Here is a 26819-nt window from a genome sequence, read left to right as displayed (position 1 = left end):
GTTTTGTCCAAAACTTGTGAGATTCTTTTTTACTTGGTTTATTTTTTTGACCATAAACCCCTATTCCAGGGCGGGGAAAGTTGACTTGAGGCCGGAAGCCCCTAGAGATGCCCACGCCCTTGTCACTGCAAGGCGTAGCCCCTAGGAGAAGTTTATGCTGGAGCAGCAACTGTATGTCGCCGGAGACGGAGGAAACCCCAGGAATTTCTGCTTGCTAGAGAGTTGACTCCAACGCCACCCGCGCCAACGCGCAAGCTCCCCACAGACGGCGCCAATTGTAAGGACACGATTCTTTGGCGGCCCAATAAGGATGTTGGGCTCGCGCATGAAAGATCCCTCACAATATGATTTGTAGAGAGTGGACTTGAAAAACTAGCCGTTGGTCACGGGGCGATGCTCCGGTCTTGATTTTAGAGGAATTCATATAGCAAGAGGAGTTGGGTTTGAATATTTAAGCTCTGCAGGGTCGCATCTTATGGGGTTGGACTCCTCGGACTTGATCTGAGGGTCCTTAAGGTCTTACCCCGGTTACCCGACAGTGGATTTTTCTGTGATGTGCCGGTGTTCTCCTGATATTTTCCCTCATGGAGTCTTTGTTTTTTGGAGGTGGAATGGGGCCTCCCCTTAGATTTACTTACTTTCTTCTTTTATACTCGTTTGCGTTAACTGTCCTTCGTCCACGTGTAGGGTCAACCTTTACAAGACTGATATTTGTCCCATCAGTCTAATCCCAGAATTGTTGGGGATGATTAATAAGGCTGAAGAATACGGCTCTGCTAGGTGCAGAGTCTTATCTGGGAAGGGTCATAAGGGTAACTTTCCCAAGATATTTTAGGTCTCCTTTCAAGTTTAGTCCTATACCAGTTTTACCCCTTTATTCCGGTGGGATTTTGGATCTGCCGAGGACTGAACTGTCCTCGGCTGTATTCCAAAACAGTCTTGTGCTCTATGTTATCGGGCTTGGGTCATAGCTCTCCTCGGCTTGGGCCATAGCTCTCCTCGGCTTGGGCCTTCGGACTCTCCACGAGCAAATGGGCCTGACCCATAGATTATTGGGCCCCACAATTATCTTTGCAAATATCTCTACAATATGGTTTATTTATAAAAAAAAAAGAAAAAAGAATTAAGGGTTTTTTTTTTTTTTCAAACAAAGCTTATAATTTTATTTGGAATTTAATAAAAGTCCATATTAAATTCATTAATTCAAATTAGTACTTATTTTTTTAATTAAAATTTTATATTATTCACTATATATATATATATATTTAGTGCGAAACCCCATAACAATGCATCGGTACATATTAGTATTAAAATATTCCATTCTAGTAGCCAATTCAGTATGGCATCCGAAACGGAATTCAAAACATTGAGATTAATTCCAATGTTTAAAAAAACTAATAAATAATACATATTTAATCTCTACAAATATCTCTACAATATGGTTTATTTACCAAAAAAAAAAAAAAAAAAACTAGAATTGAGGTTTTTTATTTTTTAAAACAAAGCTTATAATTTTATTTGGAATTAAATAAAAGTCTATATTAAATTCATTAATTCAAATTAGTACTTATTTTTTTAATTAACATTTTATATTATTCAATATATATATATATATATATATATATTCGGTACGTAACCCCATAACAATACACCAGTACATATTAGTATCAAAATATTCCATTCTAGTAGCCAATTCAGCACGGCATCTGAAACGGAATTCAAAACATTGGGATTAATTCCAATGTTAAAAAAAAAAAAAAAAAAAAAAAAACTCTAGCATATTTGTAAGGACGCGATTCGCGGCGGATCGTAACAGTGTCGGGTTCGCACGTAAAAAGGCCCAAACAATATCATTTGTAGAGTGTGGGTTTGAAAGGCTAGGCCTTGGACGCCAGGCGGTGGATTTTTTGTGGTATTCATTCGTGGCTAGGTTGTCTTCACCCCTGGAATCTTTCTCCTGGAGGTGGGCTGGGAGGCTCTGGTTTTTGGCCATTTTTCCCAGCCTCTTCTTTAGGTTACTTATTTTTCCTTTTATATTTGCCTGCGTTCATTGTCCTTCGTCCACGTATAGGGTCAACCTTTCCAAGACTGATACTTGTCCCATCAGCCCATACCCAAAGTCGTTGGGGGTGGTTGTAAAAGCCAAAGAATGCGGCTTTGTCAGGTTCAGAGTATTGAATGGCAGTAAGGGCAGCTTTCCCTGGATATTTTAGATTTTTCTTCCTAGTTTTAGCCCTATCCCGCTTTTACCCCTCTTTCTGGTGGGACTTTGGGTCTGCCGAGGACAGAACTGTCCTCGGCTGAATCTCAAGGCTATCCTGCCGAGCTTGGGCCATAGCCTTTCCTCGGCTTGGGCCTCTGGCCCCCTCACGGGTAAATGGGCCCCTGGCCCCCTCACGGGTAAATGGGTCCGGCCCATAAATTATTTGGGCCCCACAATAGCCCCTCAAAACCCTGCTGTCCAACCTCTTGGTTGGAAAGGGGGGTTTTGGTAACACCGAGCCTTTATTATGGCCCAGTCAATTCGGCCTATCAATAATGCTGGCGGCTCTTCATCTGCCCAGGAAATGCACCGGTCTACGAGACAATCTTTTGATTTTACTCTTGATGCGTTCTTATCGTTTGGGTATTCAAAACACGCTTTTAATGACCTATATTTACGAGACTATTTTAACTCGACGGTTTGTTTTGATGAGGTGGAGAAGTGGAACCGGCATGTTTGTGTTTGCAGATTCCTTTGGAGATCTGAACCTATTAAATGCCTCCCGCTCCACCATCTGTATAAGAAGGAAGGTAGGAGTTTATTGTTTTTGCAAAGAGTCCGTTTTCATCCTTCTGAGATTCGAAATACTTGGCCTCCTCTAGAGTTTATTTTACCTACCAGTTTATACACTAAATCGTGATACACTTTACCATAACAACGAGTAATGAAGGAGCCATACCCCTCTCGCACACGCCACGTTCCAATAAAGCTCGTAATGGCTCGGTCAGGGCAGGGATGGCGAAGACTCAAAATCAACCTCACCTTTCTTTCAGCCAAAATCCGAAGCAGGGACTCGTCACGTCAAACCTTCGACGTGACTGAGTCGAGGACACCCATCATCGGTACCAACCGCTCTCTCATGAGCATACCTAATATGGCACCAGTGTGTTAGGAGTCAGGACTGAAGCAGGGACCAAGCGCCCCTGCTTCTTCCTCTCTTCGTTCACTGGTGCCTCCTTCTGCCTCTCTTTCTTCTTCTTTCCACCACCAGATCCATCCTGGTGCTTTTCCTTCTCCCTCTTTTGCTCCTTTTTCTTTCTTTTCATCTCTTCTCTCTTCTTCTCCTCCTTCTTTTCATTCATCTCCTCCATCTTCTTCATTCATCTCCTCCATCTTCTTCTGAAGAAGGTCCTTCTCTCAATATGGGCGCTTCTAAGGCAGAGTTTGGAAGGACTTCGGAGACGAGTTTAAAAAAGAGACCTGACTGTTTACTTGAAGTATTGTTCTTTTTGTTTTTATTGTTTTGGCAATCTACCTTTTGTATAGGCTTGTTTAAGCCTCTCTTTGTACGTTGTAATACATCTTTGTATTAATGGAAATTGTTATCACTTTATTTCACATATTCTATTTCTATATTTCCGAAATGATAAAGCAATGAATAGACATACAATCTTGTGAATGAAAAAAAATTTTAAACTGTGGCCGACGTCTAGGAACAAAGTCCCAGTTAATGGAAAGATCTTGCTCTGTGCTTATAAAAACAATCTGACTTAATAATATTGAATCAAACAAAAGATATTTAGGGCTGAAACTCCCATTAGGCAGGAAAAGAAAGGACATTATGATGGATCTACTGGGTCGGTCTGGCACCGTACCGCCGACCTTAGAGTACAATACTTGGGGCCATAATCCCTTATCCAAGAGAAAGACGCTATTATGTACTAATAAGTGCTGTTCGGCATAGTAATATAGCATTTGAATCAATGACACTTAGGGCCAAAATACTCGCTAAGAAAAAGATATCACCATAACCTTAATAGAGTTGTTTGGCACAACAATGCCGACCTGTAAAGAACGACACTTACCTCAAAACTGGCCGAGATGATAGCTCAATGCACGATGCGGTGTAGGAAGTAACCATCCGAGGACATATCACCCGCAAAATGAACAGCCCCCCCTGGGCTACTAAATAGTGACGCGTTTCAACATCTTCTTAACACTCCTATTGACATTAACCTCTTACAGTTTTCGAGCCAAGGACTGAGCAATTTAGCATTGTTATTAAGTAGCCAACCTTACCAAAACTCAATCTTCTTCTCATTCAAGAAATTGTTTACCCAAGTAGTTGGTTTCCCCATAAGTTTGAGTCCGAGGACTATGCAATGCCTTGGTTTTGTCCAAAACCTAGTTTTCTCATCCAGGTAGTTGGTTTCCCCATAGGCTTGAGTCCGAGGACTATGCAATGCCTTGATTCTGTCCAAAATCTAGCTTTCTCATCCAGGTAGTTGGTTTCCCCATAGGCTTGAGTCCGAGGACTATGCAATGCCTTGGTTCTGTCCAAAACCTAGTTTTCTCATCCAGGTAGTTGGTTTCCCCATAGGCTTGAGTCCGAGGACTATGCAATGCCTTGGTTCTGTCCAAAACCTAGTTTTCTCATCCAGGTAGTTGGTTTCCCCATAGGCTTGAGTCTGAGGACTATGCAATGCCTTGGTTTCTGTCCAAAACCTAGTTTTCCTCATCCAAGTAGTGGTTTCCCATAGGCTTGAGTCGAGGACCATGCAATGTTTTGGTTCTGTCCAAACCTAGTTTTCCTCATCCAGGTAGTTGGTTTCCCCATAGGCTTGAGTCCGAGGACCATGCAATGCCTTGGTTCTGTCCAAACCCTAGTTTTCCTCATCCAGGTAGTTGGTTTCCCCATAGGCTTGAGTCCGAGGACCATGCAATGCCTTGGTTCTGTCAAAACCCAAGTTTTCCCATCCAGGTAGTTGGTTTCCTCTCCAGTCCGTAGTTGGTTTCCCCATAGGCTTGAGTCCGAGGACCATGCAATGCCTTGGTTCTGTCCAAAACCTAGTTTTCCTCATCCAAGTAGTTGGTTTCCCCATAGGCTTGAGTCCGAGGACTATGCAATGCCTTAGTTCTGTCCAAACCTAGTTTTCCTCATCCAGGTAGTTGGTTTCCCCATAGGCTTGAGTCCGAGGACTACGCAATGCCTTGGTTCTGTCCAAAACCTAGTTTTCCTCATCCAGGTAGTTGGTTTCCCCATAGGCTTGAGTCCGAGGACTATGCAATGCCTTGGTTCTGTCCAAAACCTAGTTTTCTCATCCAGGTAGTTGGTTTCCCCATAGGCTTGAGTCCGAGGACTATGCAATGCCTTGATTCTGTCCAAAACCTAGTTTTTCTTTTTAGCGCTGGAACTTGGCTTTAAGGGAGTTAGCTCCTCGGCCAAGCCCCTAGAATTATCTGCGCGATTAACGCTGGCAAGCGTAGCCCCTAATCAAGAAGCATAGCCCCTAGCAGAACTTTACGCTAAAACTCTATAACCAATTGTTAGAAATGACAAAGGAACTATCTCGACCTACCTCCTATGCCAACACACAAGCCTTTCCCACAGACGGCGCCAATTGTAAGGACGCGATTCGCGGCGGACCGTAACAGTGTCGAGTTCGCACGTAAAAAGGCCCTAACAATATCATTTGTAGAGCGTGGGTTTGAAAGGTTAGGCCTTGGACGCCAGGCGGTGGGTTTTTCGTGGTATTCATTCGTGGCTAGGTTGTCTTCACCCCTGGAATCTTTCTCCTAGAGGTTGGCTGGGAGGCTCTGGTTTTTGGCCATTTTTCCCAGTCTCTTCTTTAGGTTACTTATTTTTCCTTTTATATTTGCCTGCGTTCATTGTCCTTCGTCCACGTATAGGGTCAACCTTTCCAAGACTGATACTTGTCCCATCAGCCCATACTCAAAGTCGTTGGGGGTGGTTGTAAAAGCCAAAGAATGCGACTCTGTCAGGTTCAGAGTATTGAATGGCAGTAAGGGCAGCTTTCCCTGGATATTTTAGATTTTTCTTCCTAGTTTTAGCCCTATCCCGCTTTTACCCCTTTTTCTGGTGGGACTTTGGGTCTGCCGAGGACAGAACTGTCCTTGGCTGAATTTCAAGGCTATCCTGCCGAGCTTGGGCCATAGCCTTTCCTCGGTTTGGGCCTCTGGCCCCCTCACGGGTAAATGGGCCCGGCCCATAAATTATTTGGGCCCCACAATATTAATTCAAATTAGTACTTATTTTTTTAATTAAAATTTTATATTATTCAATATATATATATATATATATATATATTCGGTACGTAACCCCATAACAATACACCGATACACATTAGTATCAAAATATTCCATTCTAGTAGCCAATTCAGCACGACATCTGAAACGGAATTCAAAACATTGGGATTAATTTCAATGTTTTTAAAAAAAAAAAAAAAAAAAAAAACTCTAGCATACTTGGCTAAGAAAATAAATCCTAGGGGCCATTTGGTAACGTTGTTTGTATTTTTTGGAAATATGTGCGGGTAAAAATGCATATGAAAATACGTGTAATATTGTTTAAAAACTGAAAACATGTGTTTAAACTCCTATTCCAAACGTATGGCGTACGCATAGCCTACTTAAAACATGCTTACAAATAAAGGATTGTTCGACATCCAATAAAAAAAAAAACTAGGTCCTTCAAATTGATTTAAAACAAATTGAAAAAAAAAAAATTGAGTGTCTAAAACAAAAAAAAATTATTGAAACCTCCCGGAGGATGGTCCTCCCAGCTCCTCCCACCAGATAAGAAAGTGCGTTTAAATTTATGACTCAGCTCTACCTCACCACTGAGCAAAAAAGGGGCAATGTACGACTTCAAAAACGAACAGCAAGACACACTCACATGCCGCAATACATGACCCAAAAAAATGTACTACTAGGTTTTTTTTTTTTTTTTTTGAGAAGGAAATGTACTACTAGTTAGGCTAGGGCAAATTACAGGAGTCGGCTTGCGTCCATTTTACGCTTAACAAGAGTTTTTTTTTTTTTTTTTTGCTCCATTCATATAATTTATATGGTCATTTTTACAGCAATGGGTGGCGGAGCCACATTGAGGCCAAAGGGGGCTATAGTCCCCCCAAATTTTTGAAAAAGATTGAGTAGATATACTTAACTATGAGTCATCCAAATCATTTTAATTTTTTTTAAGGAATTGATATGCATTTGGCCCCTCATTCTCCGGTTAAAAAAAAATATCTGTGATAGTATATCAATAAAATTACAATAATTAGACATTTACAAAATTACAATAAACACACAATCTTTTTAAATAATTATCTCAACAGATAAAAGTGAAAAAAAAGTTTTCATCCTTCAATTTTGCGACTTATCTAATTAGCACCACCATATAGTTGCAGATAGCACCAGCTTTCGCTGGCAGATACATTTGGATAGACACTTGCTAACTAAGCAGTCTTTACACTTTTCTTAGCCAATGTCCCTTAAATCTCCAACATCGATCCTAACTCATCTACCTTTTTTTTCTTCCAGTACTTCTTTTTTAACTTCTTCAGTTCTCCCATCAAAAAAAAAAAAAAAACTTCTTCCGTTCTTCCATCATTTTTATGAAGTAGAGAGTGTGACTTTTTGATTTCACCAAGCAATATTTATCAATTACACATCTTACATCCACCACGTGTATGGTATAAACTTGAAATCTCAAAATTTAGAGTCCCCAAGTGATCAGGTAATGGTATGGTTCATAAACTCTCTTATGACCTTTCTTTTTCATCTTTATTTGTTATTAAAATAACAAATTTATTATATATCATTATGAATGAACATAACAAACTATTATTATACCTAATAAAAATATACTACAATATATCATGTAATTGGTTGTATTTAATTATATTTTTTTATATATTGAAATTTAAATAATGGTTTGGCTACTATTAATTTATTTATTTATTTTATTAGTATTTTTTTTATCTTAGTCATTATACTAAATGGGTGATAATTAAATTTAATAGTCTAGGTTAGTGGGCAAGTTAAAAACTGTTGAATCATTATGCAAAAGAAAGAAATATAGTAATTTTAAAAACAATACACTTTTCGTTTTGAGTTCCATTCGTAAAACTTCAACTTCCAATAAGCATATTTCCAAATTTCTAAGGGTCGAACTCGAAATGCATCCTTCTGGATAATCAATGTTTGCCTTACATTGAAAGTATTTATGGTGAGAATTGACCTCTAGATTTTTTTTTTTTTTTTTTTTGAGAGAGAACATTGTAATTTTTAATTGATGAAAGCCGAATCGGCTTGAATTGCAGCAAAGAGAAGTGAAGGAACATCTTTTATCCACACCGAGAACTCGCTAATACGTTTTGCATATCTAGCAATGTCCAATGTCTGCTAATGATACATCCTCGCACATCAGAGAATCAATAGTGTGTTTTGAATCACCTTCGAGAACAATGGACCACATGGACCACACACTTTCTATTATATATGCACAAAGTTGTTTATTGATAAGGTGCGTGCGTGTATTGTTTAAAAAGAAGGCGCGTATTGGTGCGATTAATAAAGATACTTAGGTAGTTGAGAGGATAACATGGAGACAGAGCTGAAAACGGAAATATCTGGTGCAAAGAATATGCTGAATGAAGTTGTTCCTAGTACGATTAAGGTAAAGGGCAACTTTTGAATACTCTCTATCAGCATGTCATTTTGCTCAAAAAAGCTATCAGCATGTCATAAATATAGTTGGGGCCCATTGTGTCTGTACAGCTAATGATCTAGCAGAAAGCTATCTCCAGTCCTGTCCCTTCCTATGACCAACTCTCTCACTATAAGCATAACCATCCATGCACCCCACTTTCTACACACAAAAATTATCTGAAACCATCTCTTGCTCTACTCTAAAGATGCTACCCTCTCGGAATATGCTTTTCGTTGTGCTTCTTCTGATAAGTATGCCTGCACTACCTGAGGGCGAGGCTACCATTATGATGAAGAAAAACCAGATCTTTGGTCCACTGCAGCCTCAAGTCCCTCCAACCTCTCTGCCGGTGCCCGATTCTCTGAAGACCGGCGACACCGGGTTCGGCAAAAAGGACTTGGCTAGTGATTTTCCTTTGCTACGCCGAGAGCTTCTTAAGGGTTATTCTCACCCATCTGCTCCGAATCCAGACACCTATATCCCAGCTTCAACAAGCACTTCGACCAATCACAAAGCGGCACCTGCACCATCGCCGGAGTTTCCGTTGCTACGCCGGAAGTTTCTTAAGGGTCACACTCAGCCATCTGCTCCGAATCCAGATACCTATATCCCAGCTTTAACAAGCACTTCGACCAATCACAAAGCGGCACCTGCACCATCTCCGGAGTTTCCGTTGCTACGCCGGAAGCTTCTTAAGGGTCACACTCAGCCATCTGCTCCGAATCCAGATACCTATATCCCAGCTTCAACAAGCACTTCGACCAATCACAAAGCGGCACCTGCACCATCGCCGGAGTTTCCGTTGCTACGCCGGAAGCTTCTTAAGGGTCACACTCAGCCATCTGCTCCGAATCCAGATACCTATATCCCAGCTTCAACAAGCACTTCGACCAATCACAAAGCTGCGCCTGCACCATCGCCGGAGTTTCCGTTGCTACGCCGGAAGCTTCTTAAGGGTCACACTCAGCCATCTGCTCCGAATCCAGATACCTATATCCCAGCTTCAACAAGCACTTCGACCAATCACAAAGCGGCACCTGCACCATCTCCGGAGTTTCCGTTGCTACGCCGGAAGCTTCTTAAGGGTCACACTCAGCCATCTGCTCCGAATCCAGATACCTATATCCCAGCTTCAACAAGCACTTCAACCAATCACAAAGCGGCACCTGCACCATCCCCAGGCACAGAACTGTGAGAGTCCGCCGCCTCATGCTATGACCTAGCCCACAGGAATATATATATTCCCTATCCTTTCTTTAATTATTACCATAATATAGCAGTATTCAAAAAAGAAAAATCATTAGCTGAAATATATGTAACTGTTTTGGTTCAACTGATGGATCATATATGCATGTCATGATAATATGAACTGGGGTTTATACGTGTATGTGCTTTGTGTGTGTGTGTGTGTGTGTGTGTGTGTGTGAGTGTTTGGTTATCAAAGGCTTAGTCTTCTTAAGCTATAAAATTTTATATTACGGAATTCCAAAATTTGATTCTTTTTCTCTTATCTACTTCATAGCAAATCTGTCTGACTGCCGAGAAAATAGAGGAATATAAAGGAAGTTAATTTCTAGGCCAGACCACAGCATTAAGACTACTAAATTGATTTCCCAATCTTTTCTCAGCAGCCCAAAAAACCCCATATTAACAAATCTAAATCTAATAGAACAAGCACAGCCAATCATATTTCTCAGAAAAATAGTTCAGTGCAATTTAAGTGTGATTTGGGTTAAAGTTGGATGAGATGTAGAGCAGATTTGTTTTTTTTAAAAAAAACCTTTCAATGACGAAAACTTTTCGTTGCTAAATGTTTTCCTGGCTAAAAACACTATTCAGTGATGAAAATATTTCGTCACTAAAAACACCTTAACTTATTAAATCATATTTAGTGACGAATAATTTATTAAAATTAAGGTGTTTTTAATATACCTATTTAGGCCTCTCTAGGACAAGTTTGGTCATAGAGTGGTCTACGAAGCTGCCAGCACTGTGAATGCCAAATTAGCTAGTGTCATGAATGGTAGAAAATTAAACTGGGGTCCTGTTAGGTCAAAAAACCTGGTTACTATCTTACACAAGTTGCCTATGATCAAATTTGGGGATAATGATAAGGCATTGGTGGATTCCTTCCAGAATAGTGTCCATTGTTGTTAGTGCTTGGGATTAAATTAGGCAGGATTATCCTCAAGTAGAATGGTGGAAAGTTATTTGGTTTCCTAAAGCTATACCAAGACTTGCTTTCATCTCATGGTTGGCAACGAAGGACAGGCTGAATACCAGAGAAAGATTGAAAAAATGGGGTATTGGCAGGTACATGCCATGTGTCCTTTACAGGGCAGCTGTGGAGAATAGAAGCCATCTATTTTCCAAGTGTTCCTTTTCCAAAAAGTCATGGAGGAAAACTAAATTCATGTTGTCAGGAATCCATTGCTGATGATTGGGATTCCAAATGTCGCTTCCTTGAGATAAGATTGTGGTAAACTAGGACTCAGTGCAGCAACCCTTCATCGCTGCACCCATACAAATGCTGTTATATTCCAAGGATTGGTTAGATCTGAGCAACATATGAGGAAGAAGTCAAAAAACAGCTTAGACCTCGAATTGAGGGTGGAAAAACCTATGCTGATTCTAGAGTTAATAGGGAAACAAGCTATAGATGGGGATTTGCAGAAGCTAGCCTCAAGCATCAAGCCCCTACAAGATAAAGAATGTGCTTAGTATCTGCTATGGTTTAGCTGGTTGCAGGAATGTTGTTATGGAAATTTGCTGTGGTCTCCTTGGCTTATTATATTTTGTTGTATCTCTGGTAGACGGATTGTTGGCCTGAGTAAGCTGGATTTATATTCTTTGCAGGCTGTTACTGCGTAAAGAGGCTTTTGTTGTATTTCCTTAGCTGCTAATTTGTTTAGTTTTGGTGTTTCTATGTGTAGTTGGTGCTGCCTCCATGGTGAGGGTGTTGTTAGTTTCAGGTTTTTGGCTTTGGCCTGTGTGTTGGTTTTGTAATCCTTTTTGTATGTTGGTGCTGGTTTCCCAGAATATTGGCAATAAAAATTACTTGATAATCGGCAAAAAAAAACCTGTAAAATGAGCTCTAAAATTGATCTAATTGATCCATGCATGTGCTACTTTTTTTTTTTATAGCTACTTGTTACTGACTCTAACTTTGACTTATTGGCCTTGATACATGAATTAACCCTAATCTGAGCTTCCCATTCAAGTTAAAAATTCCTAACATGTGCATTTAACTATCAAGAAGCAGTTATAGGACAACGGAAAAAAAAAGATGGCAAGACATATTGGCACTTTGGTCCAGGAATTAAGTGTCGTTTGAAGACCTTAAAGTGCCGTTCAACACTTGACCTTCTGTACCAAAGGGTCAATCAAGGTCAGAACCTCCCAGTTTTGCCTATTTTTGAGTTCCTCTGTTTCTCAAGTCAGCAAGAAGGTGGATTCCAGTTTGAGATCTTTTCTGTTTCCATCCCTATTATGACTTTTGAAAGTGTTTCAAATGATAAAATGACAAAATGATTCTGGAATATGATTGGTCTCTAGAGATGCCCCTTAAGATCCAAAATTTTGCTTGGTTCGCTAGTTTGGGAATCCTTCAAACACGGACCAAGGCTTTCAAAAATTGGGAGTCTCCTTGTCTTGAGAACTTCCTCACAGTTGGGTGGAAACTATGGAATCGTAGGAATGAAGTTTGTATGGGGGCTGCTATGTCATTGCCTAACATCACAGCTTCTAGTGCTGTCTAGTTAGCCATGTCATCCATTGAACAGAACTAGCAGGAGATTCACTTCAATCCAGATCTAGTTAAGTAGTAACCTCCTGATACAAGCTGTTTTAAGCTATATGTTGCTGGTTTGAGCTTCAGAGATGTGACTGAAGGTGTGGGAGCTGTGATTCGTGATAGTGCAGGTGAAGTGTTTACTGCATTGTCTGGGAGAGTTTGTGATTCCTAGTTGATTAAAAGAATGTGCATTACAACTCTTTCATGCGTGACATAATGGAGCCGTGTCACAGGATTTAGTTGAGTGATTGTGGAATGTGAAGACACTGGGCTGGTTAATGCAATTACAAAAGTAGCAAGCTTTCTCTTTGATAAATAATGAAGTTTTATTAATGTCAAAGAATAGAGTGATCCAAGTATAGAAGGAGTATACAACTGGGGACCATACAATCAATCACTCAGATTACATAAATTTATCAAATCACTAACTGAACATATGGAATGATTATGCAAAACTATTGCTAGATGATATTAGGCAACACATGTTAAAGCCTTGAATGTATTTCTTTCCAAGTTGTGCAGAAAATAATGTAACTATGCAACTCAAGAGCTAGCAACGTTTTCTCATTAGCAAAAGGAAGAGCCTCAGATGTGGCTTGAGGATTGTCCTTCCTTCTTGCTCCCCATTCCTAATTGAATTCAATCTATCTATACAATGGTATCTAACATTCATGTGCTGAAAAACTAGGACCCACTTCCTAAAAACCCAACACAACAAGTCAAGAACTACCAAAAAAAAAAAAAAACTAGGAACCCAATTTCCAGAATTTGACACTTTCTTGGCTTTTGACACCTTCAAAAACAAAATTAACACAACTGAATATCCCAAATACTTCACAAGAAACAGTTTGATACGAACACAAAAACTACGATAATTTTTCAATAAACGTTATGAAATACCCAGATCGGAAAATTAAACATTTACGTTTATTGGGAAAATTATAAAAAAATAAAATATGTTAATGGTATAGAAAATTATGTACCAGCAGTGGCGGTGTCTGATTTGATTTCATCTTCAATCTCTGTTGTGGTTGGAGTGGGTGGTTCCCATCGTCACCTTCGCTTCCGGAAAAAACTCTCCGTCTGTGAAACCATGGTTGTATGTATCGCCAAAGAACCAAACCATACGCGTTTTGGAGAGAACTTTCACGGAGATTTCATTTCGAACAAATGGGCGCGCTTGCTACAACTTTACTATAGAAACACGTGCCAACTCTGCAATGAGGCAATGACCAATTAAACGTCAGACTCACACGCAGCCATGAGTTATAAATTTATAATTTTGAAACAGGAAAACACAATTTTTCACCATTTAACTGAAATAGTGTGTGATTTTAGTTTATGCAACACATATAGTTTATATTGTGGTTTTTCCGTTTAAGGAGAAAGGATTTTCATATAAAGATTGGTGCTTTTGTGTAAGATTGATATTTTGACATTGTAAATTTGGTGACAATATTATTGGTGATTGATTACAATTCTTAGTTAATTTTCTTAATTCACAATACTAGATTATAGGAAAATTATTGTGTGCTCCGGAGTATCATAAATGCATACTCCCTATTCTTACAATACTAGATTATGGGAAAATTATTGTCTCACTAATTAAATTCATGGTGGGACCCACCATTCATGTGAGAGGGAGGAGTATGCATTTATGGTACTCCAAGAGTACACAATAATTTTTCCTAAATTGTGACCCAACAAACGGTATTTTAGAATTCAATTGATTTAGCAATTGTTATCTTCTTCTTCTTTTTTTTTTTTATAAGATAGAATTTTTAGTCTAGTCTAATTTAAGTGTATATGTGTTTGAAACTTCCTCTTGAAAACTTGAACATCGGCTTTTGTCCCCTACACTTCATAAACATTTATACTTGTAGAGTGACCACCGCACCAAGGGTGTGCGATGGTAACAATTGTTTTCTTAATGCTTGTAATCAATATAAAATAATTATTATAATTTCATTAAAAATAAATTATTACTATTTTTTTAGTTTAAAAATACCTCTATATCCTAGATTTAAGTGAAAATAAAACAAAAGAACAATCCAGTAAAAATATATATACACATTACCTAAAAATTAGGACCACTTTCCTAAGATCAATAAAAATACATCTCTCCTTAAATCTGTCTCCGATTTACTCCATGTGAGTGAGTTTGCTTTCTTTTCTTTTTCTCTTTTTTTTTTTTTAATTTAAATTAGTTTTTTGCATTTTTTTAATATAAAAAATTGAAGAAGGAAAAAAAAACACTTAACGTTAGAGCATTAACAGAAGTTAGTGGAATGCCTGAATTGAAACACTTTTGAAACTTAATGGATTGAATTGACCAAAACTAAAGTTAGAGGACTGAAATGACAAAATGTGAAACTTAGAGGATCAGTTTTGCATTTTAACCTAAATAAAACCATGATTCTCTCTCTCTCCCTCTGTATCAAGACCATATTATTTTGGTTTTGTTTAAATTTTAAATGTGCTATTCCTATTTTTCCCCCTTTTTTTTGGGTATGATGATTAGGAAGCATATAAATAAAATTGCTACTAAGTTACATGGTGTTCCAGATATGCTAATGGGATTATACTATATATAGTGATTGAAATTGCCGAGGCAAATTTGTTGCACTTTCCAGCATTATAGACAGCATTTCTTTCCTATTAATAACAAGTGATATTCAGTTCTCGACTTGTTGCACTTTCTTAGTTGCTATCATATGTGGCCACTCCAGCAATTATGTTCAGAGCTCGTAATTGTTCATATTAATGGTTATAGGCTTCTGTTTACCATATGAATGGCATATCGATGGCAGAGAATAAGATGTGCAGAATCATCCAAAAAAAAAAAGAGTTAATGCCTTCTTTAAACTTTTTCTTGCTATATATAAAATTATAAATGTTATATATAACATTGGTATAAAACAAAATTTTATTTAACCAAACATAAATTTAAACTTAAGTAACATACCAGTTGGAAAACGAAACCTTTTATTACAAAAAAAATCACAGCGTTTCAGTATTTTTACATGAAGTGATGAAGAATTAGTTAACAAGCAAAGACATTTTGCAGTCAAAATTGGGCTATAGAATCAAGTAGATCAATAACAAGGAGACATTTTATTCCCTTTCTACGTGGGCAGCATGTTGATCACCTCAGATAACACAATCCGACAGCAAAAATCTCTTTCTAGGCAAATGTTGGAGTTATGTTGTAACTCAAATGTCAGCAATGTCAGTATGCTTCGAGTCAAAGCACCGCCGCTGCAGTCATACAACTAGCATCATCATACTATTTATAGCCACCTCTTACTTATCTTTGTTGATGGGTGTACTGGAGGAGGTGTCTTAGCATTCCTATTTTCTTTTGTGTCTACAAAAGAAAACAACATTGATCTCAGATCATAAAGACAAAGAAGATTTCGCTTGTAATATGGTTTAAGGATAGTGTAAGTGTGTAACCAATACTAATCTCATGCAATGACACTTGTATTAGTTTACTTACTAGAATCATTTGACTTCCCTCCAAGAGAAGATCTTCGGGACTTGTCAGACCCTGACGCTGGAATGCCAGTTAGTGATTGTCTCCTATGAGTCCTAGCATTAGCTGTCACTGGTGACTTGGGACCAATGACATTAGTAGCACCTTTGATGGGTGTCTGGAGTTCCATCAAATTCTGTTGGTTCCTGAAATTTTACATTGAAATGTTGAAATGATATAGTGTGCCAGCCAGAGTTCCTCTCTATTATTAGAAATGAACCTTTTTTTCCCCTAAACAAACTAGTCTCACCTTTTCTCAGAGACGTTAATCAGTTTTCCAATTGTCCGCAGTGATCTCCTTATTTGAGATCCCTTACCATTTGTGCTACCAATCAAGTTGGGTGTTTGGAAATCTGTAGAAAGAGTGAGCTCACTTTGCATCATATTCTGAACCTCATTTCTGGCATGTATCGGCGGTTCAGGTGACTTTGGTAGCTGAAGAGTAGGAATTTGTGTTCTACCATCTGTTCTAATAACTCGCTTCTGATAGGTAGTACTAGTAGGACTTCGAGGAGCCTTGGCATGAGAGGCCTCCATCATGGAACCACCATTGCTGAAATGCCCAAAAGGCCTTGTAACTGCTTCTGCATCTTGAATTTGGCCATACTTTGGGATTGATACTGCATCAAATGGTTGAGGTTTGATTGCATCATCTGACAATTTTATCAGCAAATTATCCTTCTTAGCATATTTTTGACCTTCTGAACTCAATCTTCTTGAACGAGTTGGTATGGAAGGGGTTCCCTTCCTATCTTCATTATTCATTGCTTTCTCAGTCTTTGTGGCGCTACAATTTTCAATGCTCAGTCTTCGAGGACGTGGAGGGGTTCTCTCAGGCACTGCTTTTGGTCTTTCAGTTGGAGATCTTGGCTCCTTTATTTTGCTGAACTGCATATTCTGTGTTTCCTTTCTTGTCAAGGCCTTTTTAAGGCTCTCAATCTGCAGAATTTAATAATCAATGAATAAGAGAAAACATTTCTTGGCTTCTATTAGAGGAGCCAAACATATAGCATACATGACCTATCATAGCCAGACATTTGTCTATCCATTTGTTTTTTCTAAGACACATAAAAGTCAAAGAAACCAACAAAAAGACTAACAATTCTCTATTGTACAATTACAGGCACACAAGAAAACACGAGCCTTTAAATTAATAAGTTGTTGAAATAGCAATAATCTTCAATTAGAACAGATTTTGTGCCATGAAATTTCCAAACAAAAATATTTCCCTGACAAATGTTCCGAACTAGGAAGGGATCCAAATCAATAATACAAACACTGACTATAGCATTCTTTTTTTCTTGAAAAAAAAACGTTGACATTGGAAATGGTTTCCAACAAGATAATCCTGAAATCACAATTAACCATGACTGGTACTAGTGCCTGAAAAACTACTAATGCTCTATTAAAGCTCCATAGCTGCAGGATGGCCCAAATAAAGTGGGCTTGCAGAAGAAAATCCAGATTCCAGACAGCCGATCAACTTTTAATATGAATGACAGCACCAATTGGTCCAAAGATGGGAGACTGAAGGGGATATAAAATGAAGAATTACAAAGCACAACTGAAATGGAAATTTAAGTGAATTTGATTACCTGTTCTTTGAGTTGCATAACCTCACTGCTCTCCTTGTTCACACGAGCAGCACCAAGTTCAATAGTTGAAACCCTCTGAGCAAACTTCAAAGTACTGACTGTTTCACCAAATGAATCTTCTTCCGGACTCACATGAGCAAACATTAATGTTTTAGCATGTCCACCTATAATACAAATTTCCACGTAGAAGATATTGTCAATACAAAGATCATATGATTTTCTATTTAGAAAATGAATCTAATCCTTTTGAAAGAAACAATCCTATAAAGTAATGTGACATGATCTGATTGGAGAACCAATTAAAAAACAGATTATATTATAAAGAAACAAGCTAGTGGTTTGGAAAGAGGCACATTGCAGACCTAAGGAGTCTTGCAAAAGAAGTGTGAGTTTGCTGTTTCGGTAAGGAATGTGAGAGCTTTTCTGAGCCAAGGCTGTAATAACATCTCCTAAACAAGAAAGAGACTTATTAATATACTGTGCCTCCTTAAGCCTGTCTCCTGTAACTTCAGATTTGTCCACTCGTTCACTTCCGGCAAGGTCTACCAGATGCAGGCAACTATGGAGAGTGCTTCCTGATATATCTTTTCCATGCACATGTACTGTGAGGACACTGCATATACATGCAAAACAACCACATCTTTATCATTTTCAAACTTGACAAACTTCAAATACTGTATAGTCCAGCTGTGAAAAAAAAAAAGATTTCTTTCTCCAATATCTACTAAATTTAAATAGATCCGGAATCAGCTCCTAAATACTAACCTGTGGGAACGACTACTACTGTTGTTAATTGCGGTAGAGCTGACAACACGATTCACCTCACCAAGTTTCATCAAATTCAGAACATCAGTGGTGGACTTAACAGGATGCATTGTAGCATCTGGAAGACTTAAGCCGTTGTCACCAGTACAGCTCCGAATCTCTAATGTATGCTTAGTTAAGAAAATAGATTTACTAAATATACGTAATAAAAACACCATAAGATATAGAGTTTCATCTTCTACGACATATCAAGGTTCATTTGTAAAGTTAGAAAGCCAATATGAAAGGATATTTGGTGGTTGATGAATCTTCTGTAAGCAGGTCTCGTACTTGTTCATTATATATTTCGACCATCTGGACATGAATGTCATAATTTATGATGTCCTTCCTTCTATTAGACAGCTGGAACAGATCTTTCAGAGCAAGATAATTAATCCCCCTGTCCTTCATTGACCCACCTGATGGACCACTCTGTCACCATATAAAAGAGTCAGATGGAAGAATCATGGTTAGAAATTATGAAAAACTCTTAATAGCCTATAGCCACCCTTTGTTCTGTATACATGGATTACAAATCATAAAGGCAATTCATTATCACAGTAAAGGTATCCAGAACAAATAAGAAATAGGATATAGGAAAAGCTGCTGAAGGTAATTATAATCAAGCTTAATCTGAAAATGTATATATGTTACCATGGTATGTGTTTTTCCAGATCCAGTTTGACCATAGGCAAAAATGCATACATTGTAACCATCCATCACAGACCTAATTAGTGGTTGTGTGTCCTTAAAAACCTCATCTGAAAATTAAAAGGACAATATTGATTAAAAATCTGCTTAATGTAAGAGCCATAAATTAGAAGAATCTCATGTGATATTACCTTGGGTGGCAGCTGGACCAAACACCCGGTTAAACTGAAAAACTTTCCTTCCATCTTTTTGTGGTTTTAGTGGGTCTAAGATCACAAGTGAACCATTGTCTCCAACGAAATCTATCACAGTTTTGGCTTCATAACTGAAAGATGGTCTAATTCTACAGTAAACTCGAATATTACCTGAAAATCAGGAATTAATCATTAGATTCACCTTAATGCTGAAAATAAAACTGTCCCTTCAAATACAACAACAAAAAAAGAGACATATACATATAGGGTCCGTTTGGATACAGCTGAAAACTGAAAACTGAAATTGAAAACTGAAAAACACTGTAGCAAAATAATTTTTAAATGTGTGAATAGTATCGTGGGACCCATTTTTAATGAAAAATTGCTGAAAAGTGTATTTTGTGGGACCCATAAACAGTACATAAAAGCACTGTTCACATCAGAAAAGTCAAAAAGTTACTGCTTTACAAAAAAAAAAAAAATTGTGAAACGTAAACGTGCGTCTGGGAAGCGCAAAACGCGCTTCCCAAACGCACTCATAGTCAACTTTTGTGTCTCAAAAGTACACCAACCTTTCAAATCCTGGACCATGTTGTATAAATTTCTGTTCTCTTTTACAACCCTGTAATATCCAACAGCAGCAAAAGACAACTCCTGTACCTGACTTTCTGAACCAACAAAAAAATAGCATATTTTACACTTCAAGAAAAATTTATTGTAAAGGCCTCTATAATGTGCATATGGCAAGATCATTCAAGACATTGATTGATCAGTAAAAAAAAGTATTAATTGCTAAAACATATGTATATTTTCAAGAACAAAAGTACTAAAGAACCCCCTGCTTTTCAGAAATCATTGATGAATATCAGATTATGCTAAAACGTAGCAAGTGGAGTCACAATTGCAGTTTACTCCGTCAGTATGGATGAAAAAGAACATGGTCTAACAAAAATATCTTTATAAATTGACACAAATTACAAAAATGGGCACTGGTTTGGTCTTTACTTTTTTTAAAAGATAATATAAGTTGATTTGAACTTTGATAACTAATTTACAGTTATAATCCATCACCAGAACATTAACAATTCACTGATTCTAGTTCCCCTAGCAACATACCTAGGTCTTTCAAATCTCTCTGCACCTGGGACTGCAAGTAGTTGAATTCCCTCTTTGTTGATGACAAAAGGCCCTTGAGATCCTGCAATATGAACACAACATTCTCAGATTAAGATTAGATATATGCAACACTCCTCCAATGCATGTCTTTTTGTAATCATATTAGAAAACCAACCGCATTTTCCAGTTGCCCTTTGATTTAAACAGAAATTTTGTAATAAGATTTGATGTTAAATGGGAATAATTACATTAATCTCTATGCTACCATGTTTAAATTATCAATCAGGATTGAAAGATAATCAAAACTCTTCACTGTTAAAATTAATCAGAATTTTATAATCAAACCAATTTTAAAACTCATCATATCTGATTAGGAACTTGAGTATGCCACATAAGCCATTCAAACAGTGTAAATGGTAACCTTCAGACAATGGAAGAAATTTTTTTCCTCAAAATCTACAAGAAGTTTAGGATTGGGAGCAAATTAAAGGAAAAAAAAAAAAAAACCCTTACCAAAAGTTCCTTTTCTTGCATTTGAAATAGACTCCTATGTTTGCAGTTACCTTTGCTCAAGCAAGCTCTGCAACTCTATAAAAGAGATGTACAAAAGTCAAATGACAATCAGGTGCAACGTTTAACACAATATTTAAATCAAGCTAAAGTGAGGAATAAAAACATTTCATATGGTGAAATAACATCCTTCTTGGACAAGTTTCATCCAGACCAGTTTGGAGGAATATCCTCCAACACATTATGTGTCAATTTATAAAACCATCCACATGTATTAAATCACATGACTCATTAAATAGTTCGTGTGACTAAAAGGACACCTGAATGATCGTTTGAATCACCACTTAGTGAATTGGAAGAATTTTTCTACAAACCGGTTTAGAAGTAAACTCTATAATTGACATAACTAGTAATTTTTCTTTGCTTTGAGACTTCAACCTTTTTTATAATAAGATTAAGCATAAGATGATACCTTGGAATTTTCAAGGGGAGATATTTCCTCCAAAGGCATATGTGTCGATCGGAGAGCTGAGCTACTTCTATCTTTCAATAAATCTTTTAACTTCATTTGCAACTGATTTTGGCAGAAGATATAAAAGCTTTTAGGGAAGAGAAACTTAAAATGATAAATAAACCCAAACTTTTCAAATTAAGACTACAAGAAGTTAATTTGAAATTAAATTTCTACCAGGCTAAAATAAAGAAAGGGGAAACAGTTATGCAGTAAGACAACAATTGGAAATAGATGATGCATCTAATTGAAACCAAAGATCCTAGAGTCCCCTTGGTGGTGACAACTAATTTCTAATAGTTCACCGTACACTTTTCTAGCCTATATTTTAAGTTAGGTGATTAAACACCCAGACTGCACAAACCTAATGCCACTGACATATTTCAGTGGCAAACCTACAATAACTTTTTAACTGATGGTCCAAAAGAGCGTTTTCCATCATTACAATAATGAGTTCAGATCTAATAATGTTGATTATTACTTATTTCCATTGACAAGTAAAAAAGAACAAATTATTGATAGTTAAAATGTGGTCAAATAAGATTGTCAAATGTACATGCTACTGTATCAACTCTTATTCTGATTATGATTATATCAATTATGTACTGTTTTAGTAAATAATAATAAGTATACTGTAAACTATTAACCTTCACCTATTTCTGATTGCTGCATCAACTCAACTTAACTAAGCCTTAATCCTGACTAATTGGTAACTGCAGGCCTTAAATTGTTATCTTTATTTAGCTTAGAAATCAGATCGCTTAATAGCTATTACATAACAATTTATCTCTGACATGCAATTGTGATGTGGAAACCAAGTGATTGTCAAACTAATTAACGAAGTCTTTGTGTAGGTTCACAAAGAAATTCAACAGATATAAGTACTGCTTGGTGCACCAGAAAAAGTATTCCCTGGGTTTGACACGAGTATGGGCACAGCAATCCAAGGAAGAAATATACGTTATCACATGTAATGTTCCCTACTTAATCTCCCATTTTAATCATAACAAGACCTACTACACTATAGCAAAGAAAAGTTTCCCTAAACCACAGAGCTTTTCCCGACATCAGTCCCTTACACTAAAACTGATAAAAAAAAGATGAGCCAAACCAAGAATAAAAAAGGTAAATTTTTTTGAAAGTTCTATTTGGTTATCCTAATCTACAGCTGTGTAATTCAATATAAAAATAAATAAATAAACAGACCCTCACACTTGAAAATTAAACATATCTTCAGAATGTGTCTAGGAAAAGAATAAAATCTTTTCATGAGTCAAATAAAACGGACCTCAGGGAACTTATTCTGAACCTGTTCCTCCAAACAACTTGACATGATTCTACTGAATAGCTTTACTGGATCCTGTAGCAGAAGAGAAATATAAGAAGGAAAAAAAAAAATCAAGTTCAAATCTGACTATAATTCAATATTTATAAGTAGAATCAAAGTAAACTTCTCTAATGATGTAACTCATTGTTACCATGTTTCGGTTACGGGAGGAAGCAAGGAGGTTCTCATCAATGTTTTCTTTTGAGTCAACCATGCAGTCAACAATTAACTTGACAATTAATTCTATATCTGCTGCATCACATGGACAAAAGTAGAATGAATAACATTGTATTCACCAAGTAAAAGGGAAGACAAAATAAGTACCATCTAAATATTTATTTTACAACATTATGTGAAATCATTCTGGATCTTTCTTTAGCAACCAATGCCATTATGCAAAATTTCTAGAAATGTCTATACAAGTTACCTTATGAAACATTTGATTTGCTATAACAATGAGTGAAAGAATCCTGATAGATTATTTTAGTTCAAGAGCTTTACTACTTGTATATAAATGCAGTTATTTTAACTCAGAAGTCTATTGATGGAATCTTATTACTAACCATATTCGCTGCTATTTAATTCAATGAGTTTGACATTGATTTTGATGATATTTAACAATGACTGTGAAATTGTCTATGTACATTGGCCTTATAAAAAAGATCAAAGCTAAGTAACGCCTCATTGATTTATCTAGCAAATATTAGTACATATGTATTATCTAGCAAATATTAGTACATATGTATAACTACCTTGTAGACTATATGCATATATGAAACATAGACAAATGCATAATGAAGAGTGACAATTTGACCTTCAATAGGTGGCTGTTTTTGATTGTCACTGTCAATAGGTGGCTGTTTCTCACATGTTGCAGACATATCTAAGCGCCTACAGGAGTCTGACGAGATTGCAGCTGAGGCTCTAGGATGCATCCTACTAGCAGAATGCACGGAGAATGGAGATTTAACATTTTTTAAAAATCCATTCCCACCACCCATCTGCTTCCATTCATGATATGATCTAAGAGTCAATATGCAGTCGACAACCTTTGCTGCTGACCCTGCCTCCATTGCATCCTGAGAAAAGTGCATTCCAACAATTACTTAGCAATAGGTACATAGTACATACATATATATGCGCATCCATATACAATAATGTATATAGCTTACTCTGTCAAGATCAGAAGCTTCAAAAGCAGGCAACTTCAGCTCTTCAACAGCCACCAAAAAGTTCCGGACATTCTCAAAGTACTGATAGGCAGGCAGTGGCTGCGATTCCCAGGGGACCGATTGTAAATGTGACGGATTCTCCACAACCTTAAAATATTAATCAAAATCAAAGCAATCAGAATTAAAATTAAAATTTTAAAAAAAATGATGCCTAATCTCAATTTGGGACACACAAAATGACTAATCACAGCCTAATAAGAGTATCGAGCATAATTTGGTAAAGGTGGGATTGTTAACTTTTGAAAAAACGAAATCAACATATAACATAAACATTCAGTGGTTCACTTTCCTCAGGTTTCTCAGCAACCAAACAAGAAGGTAGATAGGTATTAAAACCTCAAGTAGCAATGTAATACCTTGGGCACTGCTCCTGGGTTAATCTTGTTGATGGCATTGCATAAGACCAGACCATTTCTCAAGCAAGAAATGAACTCCCTCTCTGATGGCTGCTTCGATATGTCCAGTGGACCCACCAAACTTTCAAGCCAACTGACTGCTTGGTATCGCCTCCAAGCTGCAAAAATTAACATAAGAAAAGGGATCATTAACACTCATTCCTGAAAAAACCAATAATATTTCCATGTTTGGCTTCCAAGAAAATGCAAGAAATCACAAAAATAAATAAATAACAACAATAATAAGCTAACACTATGACTCAAAAAACCAAAAACCTAAACTTGGATTTGTACCTCATTTCTTGGAAAAAACAGAAACAACCGCTCATTAAAAAAATTCAAACTTTCCATCACTTTCTTTTCAATTCTTCAACTTTCTTTTTTTTCTCTCAGCAACCAAACAGATACACAAAAACGTGAAACTAAATTAAGAGAAAGACTGACCTGCTTCCTCAGCCTTTCTTGAAGCCAAATTGAATTCACGCAACCCACTTCTTGCACTGTCCTCCATTGTAAAAAGCCACCCAATCTCTTTGCTTTCTTGAAAAAGCACCTGAAAATATCAGAAACCCATTAAAACCCAGAAATCACATTTCCATTTCAGTGATCAAAAACCCAAGAAAGCAATCACATTCCCATTTTACATACTAGTTCAGTTACTGGGTACAAGTTCTTTCACTGTGGGATTAAAGAAAAACCATAAAGACCCAGAAAACACAGAGAGAGAGAGAGAGAGAGAGAAATTACTTGGAATTGAAATAGAACAGAGAGAGTGAGAGAGTGAACTATGGTTGTTTTGGTTTTGGGTTTTTTTTTTTTTTTTAATAAACTTTTTTATTAGGTTCGGATCCGAACCTGAGGTTTCGGAATCGTAACGTTACTAATTGAATTTTTTGAATTCAAATGAGTAGGGACAGATGTGCTTTTCTTTAGGTAAGAATGATTGATCCTAGCCGTCTATTTTGTTGACCAAGTAGTATAAATCAAAGGACCAGATTTATAGTAAGGAGTGTTGTATTTTAAAAGAACTTTTGGGTTGGGCTTCTACTAGAGGTCTTTGGGTTTTGGTTTGTTTTGTGATTTCAATGTATGAGACTATCGGATTCTCTTCAATGTGATTTCTTTCCATTTGTGTATGGATTGCCTTATATAGGTACTAGTAATTAGTAATTTCAAATTCAAGCTTTTTTCTTTCTTTTAATCAAGATAGGAATTTTATTTCTTGTAAAAATCTATTTTAAAATTCCATAGTATAATTAATTATGAATAGAAAATAATATTATCACATTTAAGACAAAAAAAACCCTTATAATTAACAATTAGAACTCATATTTTTCATGTATTGAGTCTCAACTCTCAAGAAGTGTAATTAGTTAATAAACTTTACGTCCTTAAATAAAAGGTGCAAACTTAGAACATTTCTTATTATTTAGTGAAGAAAGAGTAATGAATAAGGGATGGAAGGATATTTTTGTAAGTTTTAATGGGTGTTTTTTGCATCTTAAATATTGTTATATGTGCAAATCACATGCGTCAACCTTTGATTATTGTTTTGGTGTGAACGTGTGCATGCACTAGAACCTAAATATTTGTTTACTTCTGTTAACTAAAATTAGTTCTTATTTCCATTTCATGCTTGACTAAGGCTGTTTGGAAGCTATTCTCTTTAACATTTCCATTTCATACTTGACTTTGACTAAGGCTTGTTTGGCTTCTGTAACTAATTCCTCTCCTTTTTTTTTTACCTTTTGAATACCCACAATAATTTTAGAGAAAATAGTCAAAATATCATGTTTAAAAGAAAAAGAATATCAAGATATGCAACCACGGTTAAAAATAATGAGTTTTTTTTTTTTTTTTTTGAGAGTTTCAATCTATGGTGTCCGCTTTTGATGATAGTTCTTTATCATCAGACCAAGACACCAATCGATTTTTGGTGTAGGCGGGGATTGAACCCCAGATCTCTTATTCAATTATTAGAGACTTTACTAGTTGAGCTAACTAAAACTCACAAAAATAATAAGTATTAATTAGCTTTAACTTGTAAAAATTCTTATTGTCAAATAATTTATTTAATAATTGATGTGTATTTTATCGTTAAGAACATATTATATTGTATAGTCAGAAGTTTATAATATACATGAAATTCCTAGGACTACTAAGATTAGTATGATAAACCCTTGGAAATAATTACAAGCAATAGTAAAATGAGCCTAAACTCTCTCTCTCTCTCTCTCTCATAATTTTTTTTTTCTCTTATGCACGTACTGCATTTTCTCTAGCAAAAATACACACACCATATTCAACTTTTTAACTATTATAACTACACTAGGCATATTTACCCAAAAAAAAAAAAAAAACTACTCTATGCCATGTATTTAAATAGTTGTGAAAAAGAAGAGAAAAAAAAAATTTTGTCACATGCATCACGTGTGCCAA

General features: G+C 36.8%; 2 protein-coding genes across 2 annotated transcripts in view; both read right to left on the bottom strand.

Moving 5' to 3' along the window:
• The window catches only part of LOC115952215 (kinesin-like protein KIN-14L), a 43383-nt gene extending 29764 nt beyond the window's left edge, over positions 1-13619 (bottom strand). Inside the window, exon 1 of the mRNA XM_031069294.1 lies at positions 13494-13619. The gene's annotated coding sequence lies outside the window, so the exon portion shown is untranslated. The remainder of the gene's footprint in view (positions 1-13493) is intronic.
• Positions 13620-15478: 1859 nt separating this feature from the next.
• Positions 15479-25187, bottom strand: LOC115953749 (kinesin-like protein KIN-14L). The gene is made up of 20 exons (XM_031071519.1): positions 25128-25187; positions 24825-24933; positions 24342-24499; positions 23926-24072; positions 23568-23832; positions 22905-23005; positions 22715-22786; positions 21388-21489; positions 20919-20993; positions 20406-20487; positions 19862-19957; positions 19287-19460; positions 19099-19205; positions 18698-18876; positions 18406-18570; positions 18003-18253; positions 17641-17804; positions 16296-16984; positions 16010-16191; positions 15479-15877 (listed from the first exon to the last, which is right to left on the bottom strand). The coding sequence occupies exons 2-20, from the start codon at positions 24889-24891 to the stop codon at positions 15801-15803; spliced, it is 3153 nt and encodes a 1050-aa protein (XP_030927379.1). The 5' UTR covers positions 24892-24933; positions 25128-25187; the 3' UTR covers positions 15479-15800.
• Positions 25188-26819: the final 1632 nt, after the last annotated feature.

The sequence above is a fragment of the Quercus lobata genome, chromosome 7 (genome assembly GCF_001633185.2).
Source record: "Quercus lobata isolate SW786 chromosome 7, ValleyOak3.0 Primary Assembly, whole genome shotgun sequence".
Classification (NCBI taxonomy): Eukaryota; Viridiplantae; Streptophyta; class Magnoliopsida; order Fagales; family Fagaceae; genus Quercus; species Quercus lobata.
Note: the sequence above shows the minus strand (reverse complement) of the source record. Positions and strands in the feature narration are given on the sequence as shown.